This window comes from Chenopodium quinoa, unplaced genomic scaffold (genome assembly GCF_001683475.1).
Source record: "Chenopodium quinoa cultivar QQ74 unplaced genomic scaffold, ASM168347v1, whole genome shotgun sequence".
NCBI classification, from domain to species: domain Eukaryota; kingdom Viridiplantae; phylum Streptophyta; class Magnoliopsida; order Caryophyllales; family Amaranthaceae; genus Chenopodium; species Chenopodium quinoa.
In genome coordinates this window covers 20,234,329-20,247,293 of record NW_018742204.1, presented here as the reverse complement: position 1 = coordinate 20,247,293, position 12,965 = coordinate 20,234,329, and the positions used below count along the sequence as shown (strand labels likewise).

The following is a 12,965-nucleotide window of genomic DNA, read 5'->3' as shown; positions in this document are numbered from 1 at the left end:
AGCAAATATATAAGGTGGACTCAACATATATAGCCCCTTTAGTTAAGTTTGTCAAGGGCCAAGGAAGATCATAATTTATGATTTTATATAAGAAGTGGCAAGTGATTAAAAGAAAATCTAATACGAAGTATGATTCTAGACATTGGTAAAAAAAAAAAAATGAAAATTTAAGTTTGAATATAGTAGGAGTAAATTTAGGATACAAACTTGTTTCTGAAGTCTATCTTTATGAATTATGATTGATGATTATGTTTTTTTCACCTTAACTAATTGAGGTTATGTTTACACTTAAATAGGTCCATACATTTAATTTTTCAAGTTTACTCAACCTCTTACAATCAAGTTTAATAAATTAAAATTAAAGTCTTATAAGCTACCGTCAAGTTCAATAAATAATAAGTTTCAAATCAACATATAGGCTCTATTGAATTCAAAGATCTCAAACAAAAAAATGCACCCTAATTCAAGATTATATACTCTATGTAATTGTTAATTATATATATTATTAATCAAAATTCTACCATTAAAATGCAAAATACTCGTATAATTCAAAGATATTATCAACTTCTCGCGTAGTCACGTGCTGGATAAAAAAAGTTTGTAACAGCGACGTGTGCGATCAATTTCTACAGAATCAAGGATATAGAAATATGCCATGTGGCTCATGCTCAATGGACTATTATTCCACTAAAAAAAAACCCGAACGAGGTATGAGTAGTAATGTAGATATGTAGTAAAGCTTTTCTGATCATAATAAAAGGTTATACTGTATCATTATATGCAACGGGCAAATTTTAAGATGCACCATGATGCACCACGCCTATACTTTTGAATAATTAGTAAAAAAAATTTTAAATAATTGTAAATTTTGAACATGTAGTAGAAACATTTGTACATCGCAAATTTTGAACATTTAGTTAAAAAATCTGAACAGTTGCAATGCATCATGCCTATACTTTTGAACATTTAGTAAAAAAATCTGAACAATCGAGAATTTTAAACATTTAGTTAAAAATCTAAACATCGCCATTTTTTAACATTTAGTAAAAAAATTTGAACAATCACAATGCACCACGCCTATAATTTTGAACTTTTATTAAAAAAATATGAACAATACCAAAATTTGAACATATAGTAAAAAAAATCTGAACAATCGCAAATTTTGAATTATTGACAAATTTTAAACTAACTCGTAATAATTCAATAGTTTTGTAATATAAACTGAACATTTAATGTATACAAAATGAACATTTCTTAATAAAATATGAACATAAAAATTGCATGTTTATGTTCAATTATTGTGACGTGTTCATTTTTTTTACTAAATATTCATTTTTTGCAAAATGTTCAATTTTTTTTTTATTATTAAATGTTCAAAAGTATGTTCGTGGTGCACCTATTTCTAGGTGGACCATGATGCACATAATACTAATTGATATGCGTCGTCTCTATTTCTACTTATAAAAGGGATCTTTCTTGAAGTAAAATGAGATCTTTCTTTTTCTCACTAAAGTATAAAATTAAATAAACAATATGACTATATGAGCAATTAAGCATACACCTCTTGTAAAAAAATATCTTTCAATCAAAGATGAGAACTAATGTTCATATTACAAAATGTGTAACAAAAGGAAAAAAAGACAGGACTAAAAAAACAGTAGTAGTAAATAGTAAATGATATAATTTGCATCCCCTTTAATTTCTACATTGCAATTTTAGAATAGGATAGAGGATGTATCATTTTCTCTTTATTTATTAGGGTAGAAAAATCAAGTGAATTTCTAACAAAGGGCCAATCTAAATCATCCACACAGATGATAAGAGAAATTACATCATCGGCCCATAAATAAAGGAGAAAAACCTACGTAGTATAAGAAAGAATTGAAAGTGTGGCCTTGTTGGCCAACAAAATCCATTGCATGGTTAAGTTATGGATAACAATGTTTATTTAGATTACTCACATTATTTATCTATCTTACACATTACCTTATTCATATTTAATAATTTTTTATTAATGAATTTCAGCCTTGCCCCACTAGTATTGTTCATATAAAATTCTGCTCATGTTACGAGCATTTTAACTTATGCTCATTGATGGGATGAAGTATTTTATGCTTTTTGCTCACCAAAATGCTCATAAGTATATTTTTGCTCACTGTCGTGGGTACTCTTAGTGAAAGTGTTGAAACTCAATGTAAACCCACTTGTGACTTTTGTGAGTGTCCCACATTGAAAAAAGAAGAGAGATGATTCTATTTTATTAGGTAGAAGAGTTAATCAGTTAATGCCACTATCACTAATTGGTTTTAATATAGGACCTCTTTTGCCCTTGTATGCCGACCAAATAACTAAATCATATAGTGTATGCATATCCATATATTTTCTATGGTTGTCTATTATCCTTAAATATCACTTTTTTTAAAAAAAAAATAAAAATAAAATAAATTATCGTTCAATATCTTTAGGAGGCTATTGTTGAGTGATATATATACCTTTTCAGTTATTTTTTTACTTGACTTGTTTCATTTATCATGATTGCCAAAATATAATTTTAACCATTAATAACTTTAAATCTCAATTAATAAAATTATAGAAATAAGATATTATTGCTTGTATTCGTCTCACTTTTATTTCAACATGTGGGAGTAGTAATTTTTTGCTAATATACTATTTACATGAATTGGTTAAAAATTAACTAATACTTCAAATTGAGTATAACCTTTAGAAAAAAAAACTCCCCCGGTACATGTGATATGTATGTAGTAGTATTTTTTTTTAAAGACAATTTTAACCAAATTCCACATAAATATGTTTTTCCTCACATATAACTCACAAATGCTGATCAAAGGAAAATGATTAGAAAAGTATAAAAGCCAAAATATGACAGTAAAAAAGAAGGGAGAAACTAAAATTTATGGAAAAAATAAACATTTTATAGATCATTAAGGATGGATCTATTGTCTATTGAATGCTCATATAGTCTAATAGTCATATGGGTGTTCCATTATGCCTTTTATTAAAAATTAAAATGGTCTTTAAAAGCCCAAATAAGCAGCTAGCTAGCCCATATCCCAATCTCAATGTCTATTTCCTAAAATTATAATAATTGCAAACCTTAATTCTTCAATCGAACATTTTTTTTAATCGACATTATTGAATCAGGTTTATACACATAAATCGATGCATTTACGTTAATTTTTTTTGCCAATTTTGAGCAGGGCCACAATGGCTAGTGATGAGAATCGATCCCAAGTTCTCTTGGAATTAAAAGAGGAGCTCTAATTACTTGAGTTATCCCTCACTCTCTCAGTGATAGACTGGTACTCTGGTAGTATAGTCAAATTAACCTAAGTAAAAATCAAATGAATATAATCCATCCTAAATAAAAGAACATAAACAAGTGTCAAACGGGCTCAAGCGGTTTCTTAAGAGTCCTAGCTCGAGTGATTTATCGAGTGTTGTAGAAATTGAGTATTATCACGTACATAGTACTCCGTAATATTTTCCGAACATTTTACATCAGACTAAATGGGCTTCAATGTATCTCGAGTGCTCCACAACGGGTCTAGGATTTAAATCAAAGACTTACTTTTTCCTCCTTCTTTTTCTTTTTCCAGCTACTTCCATGGTAAAAACGGTGACGTATGACCCTGGTTACATCACGATCTAATTTTGCTGGTTTTAATTATGGTTAACCAAACAAATCAACATCAATGGAGAAATTTAAAATTCCAAGTATTAGTTGATCTTCTCCGGGAAGTAGGGAAGAGGCACCTCAAATTCAAGATTAAGATTTCACATTCCCCATTAAAATACTGCCGAATTTCTGGGTAAGATCACATCTTTCTTCTCTAATCTTTCACTAATCGAAATACATATATAGATTTGACCCTTTGATTTAATTATTTCTATGTAATTTACATTTAGCTTAATGGGTTTAATTAGTTCTTTAGAATTCGAATTTTGTTTTCTATTTATTTTGGAAATTATCATTGGTACATTTTTATATAGCAGCGAATTCAATAGACTTGAATTCCAATTTTCCCCTGTTCATAATTGATGGTATATCTAGTTTAGAGAAAACAAAGAGATGTTGTAAGTTGTTACATGGTATCTTAAATGAAATAAAAAGTCACCCCGATCTCACAATAAGTTATTGTAAATTCGTCTCAAACAAGATTTTATCAATATGGAAGTTACATGACATGAATGTTCAAATTCTATGTTATATTACAAAAGTAAGTGAAGGTTTTACTAGTGGGTTTCATTGGTCTAATTCTAGAAGACAGGTCAAACAGTAAATTTACAACTTTTGTTAATCAATCAAGTTGATTGTATATTTGTATTAGTGGGTTATGTAGAATGAAAGTGTAAGATTATTTTATGGTGCAGTTGTTTGTGCTGATTTGTCAAACTCTATGATTTAGTAGTGCTTTTTATTAACCTTATTGTATGTACAAGATATGTGTGGTCTTACATATTTTCTGTTTCATGCTCTTTCATCTCTCAGATAAATTTACTGGAAAAAGGTGTAAAGCATTCAAACAAAGAGACTGAATATTGATACATTTCTGAGGTCAGTATATTGGAACATTACACTTGTTCATCGGTATTTTCGGTGTTTAATCATAAGTTCATAGATTTTTATCATGGAGTGATAGCTCAACTAACTATGTGAAGTGTAAAAACAAATACAAGTTGCTCTCTGGTTGAAGTAGAGTCTAGTACTCTAGTACCAATTCCTCATAATATGTGCATCATCCACTAATTTATATATGCAGTAGGCTACCATTGTATCTGTGACGAGAGTCTGTGAAATTTATGAGACATGTAGGTTCAATGTTGTGTCTTTAGTGTTAAATGAGTAGTTCCAACTGTACTATACTAAATCACTAACTAGCAAACTTTCATTGGTTAGAATGTGGAGTTTTCCAAATACAATCCCAAATCTTCGTCTTCGGAAGGTTTCTACCGAGCCAAAACTGTGTTGTGCTGACTCGTCAGATGATGACACTGGGTCAAGTTCTAGCAGAGAGGAAGGTCTAGAGTGCCCAATTTGCTTTGAATCCTTCAATATCGTTGAGAATGTGCCTTATGTCTTATGGTGTGGTCACACTCTCTGCCAGAATTGTGTTCTTGGACTTCAATGGGCTGTTCTGAAATTGCCTGCCCAGAAGATTAAACTTCCGTTTTTTGTTTCCTGTCCATGGTGCAGCTTGTTATCGTTTAGATGGGTCTATAGAGGAAATCTCAAGTTTCCTCGAAAAAACTACTTTATCCTTTGGATGATAGAGAGCTTGAATGGAGAACGGGCAGAATCTTCTTGTTCAGTAAGAGATGATAGCCGGCCATCATTTTCTCCAAGAATAAGCTCACTTATTGGTTCTCCCAACAATGAAAGCCCTAGAAGGGTTCAATATGCTCAAACTCGAGGATGGTTGGGAAGCAACCTTAATAACAATCGTGTTGCTGGTAATATTAATGTGGAGAGGCCTCAATTCTCACTTCATAAGTCTCTTGATTACTTCATCCACGTTGCTTCTAAGTTCCCGCTGGTTATTCTTTTCTTGGTGATTATATTCTGCGTAATACCAGGAAGTGTGGCTATATTGGTCCTGTACTTGCTAGTCAGTGTTCTATTAGCTCTGCCATCTCTTTTGGTTCTCTACTTTGCGTACCCTACTTTGGATTGGTTATTGAGAGAAATTGCAAGCTAAGGTTTGTTTGATTCTGCAGTTTGTGTTCTTGTTGAGTTTGTTGGCTTGCAAGATAGTTTCTTCTTTACTTCCAGTTTCTCCATTATCCATGTATATTGGTTGGTCATTGATTGATTGATTAGGGAAGTGTGATGGGAGACCTGTGAAGTTGCATACTTTCTCACAGTTGACATCAAAATTGTAATGCTTTGTTGTGATTATTTGGAGTCCTAGAGGCTCATAATGAAATGGGCTTCCCGTATGAGGGACTATTATGATCAATTGTGCTGTGATAAATACTAAATACGCCTCTGCTAGATTTTTGTGTGTTTGAATTCATCTTATGGACTTTATCCATTGTGATACTGTTGAATGCTGAATCATTCACCGTGCATGCAATTGGGCTACTGATATGCATAGTTCTCAATTTCAAAAATTATTCTGGGTGTATATGGGAGTGTTCAATAAAATGAATCAGAAAATATATGCCACAAACACAAAAGACATTTTTTGTATCAAAATTCTCAGATGTGCATCACTCTAGAGTCTAGAATATCAAATTGTCAATATTTTGGCTGCAACTAAAGGCTTTTGGATGTATATCTCCTTTATTTTAGATTATGTTGCTATTGATATATACCTGAGCATAGAACGCAATTTAGGGCTTCTTGTTTTTTGATGCTATACTATGCATCAGAGTTATTTTCCTTTTCCCTATTTTTTTCCTTTTTCTTGAATAAATAAACTTTTGAATTGATGTGATTAATGCCTCATAATATCTTGTTGTTCATGGATAATTTCTTTTCATATCCCTATTTTCCTTGTAAAACAAGATTTCATATCTTTAGATTCCTGGTTTATTTACTGAGTATTTTCTTCTGGTACAAAGATTAAGTATTAAATTAATTAATTAAATTAGTTGTAGCATTAGCAAGCTGTAGTTTTTCACACCCCAAAAAAATAAATAATAAAAGGCTGCATTGGCTTCATTAGCTTGGAGATCTTATCAATTGTGTTTTCATGGCTTTATTGTGTTTTGCTTAAACGAAAGGAATGGTGGTCTTTTGCATTTGATAGGAAAATAATTTTCTTGGGCCTCTTGTCCGCAAGCAAATTTACTCAATCTCATCCCTAATAGGTATGAAATGGTAGACTGTTACAAAAACACCCTTGCGCAAACATTTTGCTTGTAACAAAAACACAGGGTTCCATCTGTTTAAGTTACTGATTTGTTATATCAATATATTTCCACACCTTACGCTTTGTTCAAATTGTATTATACATATGACTTGTTTGAAATGTATGTTTGTAATCTATTTACACCTAAATATGATACATACTGATTGTCCTTTTGCAAACACCTTTGATGAAAATGTAACAAGAATTAACTGCTCTATTTTTGTCCAAAGGCTTTATGTGTTCCTCTGTGTACTGTTGTAACTTGATGATAGATGCCATATTGCTTCGTTGCCTTTACAAACAAAGGCACATTGGAGGCAGAGGAGGTTCTCCTGTTGCTCGGTATTTGTTAGCCTTCTCCTTCACCTTGAGCTCTTTTTTCCTCCGTTTTTCCTTTGCCTGTGCTCTTGCTCCATCAGCTATCTGTCTTATGCGTTCCATCTCAATTTGATAATTTTGCAATGCTTTAGCCCTCCTTTTTTCCTTATTGCTCTGCGATTCTTGCAAGCAGACCTTCGTTAGAAAAGCTTTCCTATATTTATAGCAACTGGAGTCTTGCTTAGATTTAAAGCGAACCTCTGTTGATTCCAATTTGCGTCTGGCTTTCTTCTTCTTCTTATCTTCCCATTCCAGAATTGTTGCATTCAGTTTCTCATATCTGTGTATATGAATACATGCCAAATTTTAAAATTTAAAAATTCTACATTATTGCATTTAGAAAGTTAGGTATCAAACTTCCCATCTACCTTTCTTTAATTTTAGCCATTTCTTCTGTCTCCCAAGCGTCTGCATCTGTGTCAAAGCTCCCACGCCTGGCTCTGTGTGCCCGTTTTGGTGGATCTATAGGCTCTATGTAAAGTGGTGGAACTGCGGGTGGAGGGGGGATATTGGATGATGGATAGAGTCTTGGTGCTGAACTTTCTTGTTTAGTGGGTTTAGCATTCTGTGTCTGTTCTTCGCCAAAAGTTGGAGTCCTTTTCACAGATGGACTCCTTCTGGTGAAGGGAATGGTTGGTTTCAATTTTTTGGCATCTTCTGACTCTTCATCAAAAGTTGGAGACTTTTCGATGTAATTGTAGGGCATCCCGCTATCTTCTTGCAGCTCATCAGCAAAGGTTAGTCTTTTCTTTGGCATAGTTGGAATCCTTTTTATTGATGGTACTGGATGGATAGTTTTCTCTGGTATTCTGGCTTGATGATCATCTGACACAGTCATAAAAATGCTTCAACTTATTGTAAATAAAAACCATGCAAATCAGCTATAATGCTATATATTAAATTTGAGCCTTGAGCTTTTACCATTGTTTCTGTTTAATGCTTCATCAGGCTGTGCTGCTGCCGAAATTCTGTCCACAATCCCGCTTATGATTCTTGGAAGAGAGAATTGTGGTCCTGCTTCTGGTGCTTTTTGATCCGGGCTCTCTGAATCAAGCGAAGTAATGGCAAATGCAGCTGCTGCAACTGCTGCAGCATACTCTGCGTCCTCAGCTGGCTCTTTGTTACTCATTTGGCGTGAGAACTGTCTCCTGAGCCACTTTTGAGGTTTACTCTCTGCATTTGTTAATAGAATTCATTTTTTTTTTAAAAGCTGCTGATTTCTCTCTTTTTCCTGAACTGTTCTGCAATTTGCTAAAGCATAAAACCTTACCTCTAAACGATGATGTTCTTTGGTACCTGGTGTTTCCAAGTTCTTCTCTCCCACTGAATTTTGACCTAACAAAACAGAGATTTTTTAGTCAAAATGCATTTAGATAACATTAGTCATAAAAACTCGAAAATGTAAGCATTTACCCCTGAGGAATACGAATACTGTATTATTGGGAGTGATTGTAGAGGTACCTCACTTGACTGAGCAGTTCTTCCATTAATGGATTGATATCGTTCAGATACGTGATTTTGAGGAGATACGTAGGAGCATTATGTGTTGTGAAATGCAGGGGACGTCAGGGAACTTTATAATCAAAGGTGGGTTACTTGGGAAAACTTGGAAGATGTTCCTAGGTAATAAGACTCTATAAGGTGAAGAATGGTGTTGGGCAAGTAAAGATAGAATATTCTTTGCTGCATTAAGATAACCTTTATTCTTTGTTAGAATCATCTTCTTACAAGAAAGTACGTTTCCTTTTATCTTTATGCCTGCTCTTCTTCTGTTTTTAAAAAATACGAAGTATAAAAAAGGACGGATTTAATTATTTCTTTTACCTAGTTTTTGTTCTGGGGATTATGATTTCAAAAGTAGAAAAAAAGAAGAAATATTCCGCAAGTAATTAAGGGATCTAATAAGTTCATTAAAAGGCAAACACTATCATTTTATAAGCTTTTTTAGCAGGTTATCTTGTCTTTCAAACATTTCTTTGCTAATTTTCTTCTGTGTTTTGTTACTCTTGTACTGTGTTTGTATACCAAAATTGAATTTTTAACATGCAGGAATGAGAAAAATTAGTTTAAATGGTCAATCTATATTATAAGTTAACAGAATCATTATTATGAATATTTGTAATCTTTTTCAACAATCATACCAAGACAAACCAAATAAATAGTACTAATATTTTTTAATTGATAAAATGATTCTAACTAGCAGTTTCGCAATCAGTCTGTTCCATGTACATGAGGTCATTATTAGGATCATGCCCAATATTGTAATTTACAAGCTGCTCAAATCCAAGGACAGATAAAGTTGACATTGTTCTAATCATTTGCAAGCACTCTATGTCAGCTTTTGGGATTTTCTGCCATACTCGAAATTCCTCGAATTCTAAGGTAAAATCAGTGACCTCTAGTGCTATAATCGGCCTTTTATCCTCCTGCCCCTTTCCAAGCTTTGAGGAAGTATAACAAATCTCGAAAATGGCGTACTTTGTTGCAGGGCCAAGGAATTGCTCTATCTTCTTCTTCAATGCATCAAAAGCTTCTGTTGTTAGGATAGTTAGGGCGGTAGTAGAGTCTGCGATGAAGCCTCTTGTCCCGTTATTGTTCATCTCAAACACTACTGGTCTTACATCGATGTCTTCTCTGTTCACTTGGACAGAGACCACATCGAGGTAGTAGAAACTGGTGTGAAGGTTCTTTACCATGTCAAGGGTATCACCCCTGAGTTCTGCTGCTGGACCAAACTTGATTAGGCTTGTTTTGGACAGGTCATCGGATATACAATATGAGAACTTGGGATCGTCCGGATATAGTTGCCTTGGGAGTGATAAGCCACTATTAGATGCACCTGTTAATAAGAAAATAAAAAAAATAAAAAATAAATATGTTATAATTGAAATTTGTTTGCTTAATATTGGAGAAATGAATCACTTTTTTCCTCTGTTGTATACTTGTATGTATATAGGCTATAGCGTTGTCAAATCAATGACAATTACGGATCTAAGATTTTACGGATAGTGGCTCACTACTACTCCGTAAGTAACAATGCATTGGTAAGAAAATATCAATCTCGAGAGTCATTTCAGGTAGAGTCGTCTATTTGATGATCCAATCCGTTTTTAATTAAAGGGAAATTCTCATTGGTAGCAATGTAAAATTGCACACTCTCAATAGTAACAAAATTTTTTACAAATTCTCAAAAATAGCATTACTTTTGATAAATTTCTTTAACATGACAATATTTTTCTAATTAACAAATATTTAGCAAATTGATCATCATCATCAACCCGCCCACCCCATGGAACCCCCACCCTGTCGAACCCCCATCTAGCACCACCACCTGCACGGTCTCCCTGTCTCACCGACCCCATGACAACCCAAACGAAACCCCAACCCAATCAAACCCCTAGCCAATCGAACCCCCACCCAGTCGAAACGCCACAATCGAATCCCCGCCCAACTCTATGGTGGTCAAATCGAATTTGTCGGTGGCTATGGTGGTTGAAATTGGGTAAGCCCAAATTGGGTTCGGTTTGGGGTTAACAGCTGATGGTGGTTCGATGGGGTATGGTGGAGATGGTGGTCGAAGGATCGATGGGGTGTCGCGGAGATGATTGAAGGTTAATGAATGATGGTGGTTCGATGGTTATGGTGGTATGATGGTTGTGATCTTTGGTGGCAATGTCGCGTTTAAGTTTTTACTTGTTCGATCGCTCAAACTCAAGTGCAATTATCAAAAATTCATCACCTCAATCATCTCAATATGCAAAAAAGGCCTAATTTCTACAGTTACAAGGTAATTCCTTCTTCCTAAATTTTAAACAAAAAACAAACTTTCTGCATTAGATTGCCATGGATGCCCTGTTTTACGTATGAACTAATGTTGATGAAGTATGATTATTGTAGGTATCAATCAATAAATTAAGTGAGGGTAATTTAGTAAATTATTATTACATAACCATGGTTATTGTATTTTAGGCTAATATATCACATTTAATAAAATAAAGCTATACAAGGAAATAATTGTAAAACTAATGCTATTTAAGAGAATTTACAAACTTTTATTGCTACCAATGAGAAAAACCTTTAATTAAAACTTAATTTGTTTTTTAAAAGGTAAGTCCAATTTGATTCAAATTTTACATAGATCTAATTTGAATTAAAGTTTTGGTAATACCATTCTGTCCTAGTCAAATTATTTGTTTTAAAACGTGATTAAGAAAAATACAAAATGTTACAAATTGGTCATATTGGTTCACAATCTTGAAATATGTCTTAGAAATAATTAAAATAGCTTAGTTGTGTTGGCCTATTGAGTATATCCTTACCCCTTTAATCTAATCCGAATCGACAATCAGATTCTTCAAAAAAACTTCAATTTGTTTCGATCCAATATAGAAAACCATTTTCTTTTTCTTATTAATGGTGGGTCCTATGATCCATCACAATTCGCCAAATGCACACAATCCCAATTCTTGATTATTTACACTCCGTATTATCTTCGACTTTATACCTTAGCTTAATAATTCAATACAAATGGTGTGTCCTATGACCCACCATGACTAAGAACACTTCCGCCAAATGGACACAATACCAATCCAAAACTATTTATATTCCTACGAAATAAATATAGAAAATTGACTTACGCACAAAAAGATTTGGTTTTGACACATTAATTTGAGAAGAGCATTGAAAATTGTGCCCTCATAAATTCATAATGAGGTGTGTGCCAGAATCAATTTTTAGTAAACATTTGTCGATATATTTTGGGAATAGTTTAAAACTCACCTATGGCCCCCATCATTCTGGGGCTATTCTTAACGCTGCATCCAAAGATGAAATCTTGGACAATCTCCGACTCCGGTTTGAATGTGACAACATCAGTAGCCAAGGGACCATAAGCAACCGTCGCATTCTCATAAGTGGCCATGAATGCGCAAGGAGGTAGTTTCCCTTTGCATCCTATAATGTTTACATAACTAGTGTTGCATTTGACATCATCACACGGTACATGTTTGTAAGTAGAGGACTCACTATAGTTATAGTACACAAATTCATTCTGTTTTGCTTGCTTGGCGCATTGGATCCATACAATATCACTCGATGTGTCGAAGATCCCGTACACTCGTTGCTCTGGATTACCCAAGTACATGTCTACTACGTGATGACCCGCATCCCTTTGAAATGAAACCTCTCCTTGCTTGTTTTGTGTATATTTTGTTATGAGCCACTCCATGTATTGGCTTCGGTTTAGAGTAACATTTTTCGTTGTTGATATGTTGTTTGCTTTGAGTATTTCGGTATAAAATGGAGAACGAGGAGAGGTTGGTGGGATTAGAGGTGCAGTTAAGCCTTTGCTAGGAGAAGAGGCCGAAGCCAAAGAGACAACCAAAAAGATGGTGCTAAGGAAAGTTTTGGTGAACATGTTGAGGAAAACAAATATCATATGTGATACTTGAATGAATTATGATTTATGAATGAAATTACATTTTTAAGGACTTCGTTAGTTCGTTACCAATTCTCCACATTATGTGTGTTTTTACATGTTATGAACATTTACATATTTAATGCATGATTGTTATGATGATGTTTTTTATAGTCTTATTCCATGTTTGATATGGTAATAAATGGAAATGTGATCAATATTAATTTTGGCCAAGTGAATCTGTGAATGTAATTACATTACATCCTTTCACTTAAGTTAAATGTAACGCGTGCTTG

At 33.5% G+C, this 12,965-nt stretch overlaps 3 protein-coding genes and 1 long non-coding RNA gene across 6 annotated transcripts; 2 read left to right on the top strand and 2 right to left on the bottom strand.

Moving 5' to 3' along the window:
- The first annotated feature begins 3,537 nt into the window (after positions 1-3,537).
- Positions 3,538-5,978, top strand: LOC110722249. The gene is made up of 3 exons (XM_021901529.1): positions 3,538-3,830; positions 4,511-4,576; positions 4,919-5,978. The coding sequence occupies exon 3, from the start codon at positions 4,920-4,922 to the stop codon at positions 5,715-5,717; it is 798 nt and encodes a 265-aa protein (XP_021757221.1). The 5' UTR covers positions 3,538-3,830; positions 4,511-4,576; position 4,919; the 3' UTR covers positions 5,718-5,978.
- Positions 5,979-6,075: 97 nt separating this feature from the next.
- Positions 6,076-9,442, bottom strand: LOC110722230 (altered inheritance of mitochondria protein 21-like). Of its 3 annotated transcripts, XM_021901510.1 has the most exons (6): positions 8,715-9,442; positions 8,524-8,588; positions 8,175-8,426; positions 7,622-8,078; positions 7,452-7,533; positions 6,076-7,367 (listed from the first exon to the last, which is right to left on the bottom strand). In XM_021901510.1, exons 1-6 carry the CDS (start codon positions 8,738-8,740, stop codon positions 7,170-7,172), a joined length of 1,080 nt encoding a protein of 359 aa, XP_021757202.1. In that variant the 5' UTR covers positions 8,741-9,442; the 3' UTR covers positions 6,076-7,169. The 3 variants fall into 3 exon arrangements, with proteins under 3 accessions (XP_021757202.1, XP_021757195.1, XP_021757210.1); XM_021901503.1 differs by having other exon boundaries at positions 6,076-7,533; XM_021901518.1 differs by having other exon boundaries at positions 6,076-7,533; positions 8,667-9,441.
- LOC110722256 lies at positions 8,332-11,329 on the top strand. The gene is made up of 3 exons (XR_002511565.1): positions 8,332-8,417; positions 9,457-9,635; positions 9,742-11,329. It is a non-coding gene; the product is annotated as an uncharacterized LOC110722256 (long non-coding RNA).
- A 692-nt stretch (positions 11,330-12,021) lies between these two features.
- LOC110684483 (probable aspartic protease At2g35615) lies at positions 12,022-12,690 on the bottom strand. Its single transcript, XM_021860970.1, has one exon. It carries the CDS (start codon positions 12,688-12,690, stop codon positions 12,022-12,024), a length of 669 nt encoding a protein of 222 aa, XP_021716662.1.
- Positions 12,691-12,965: the final 275 nt, after the last annotated feature.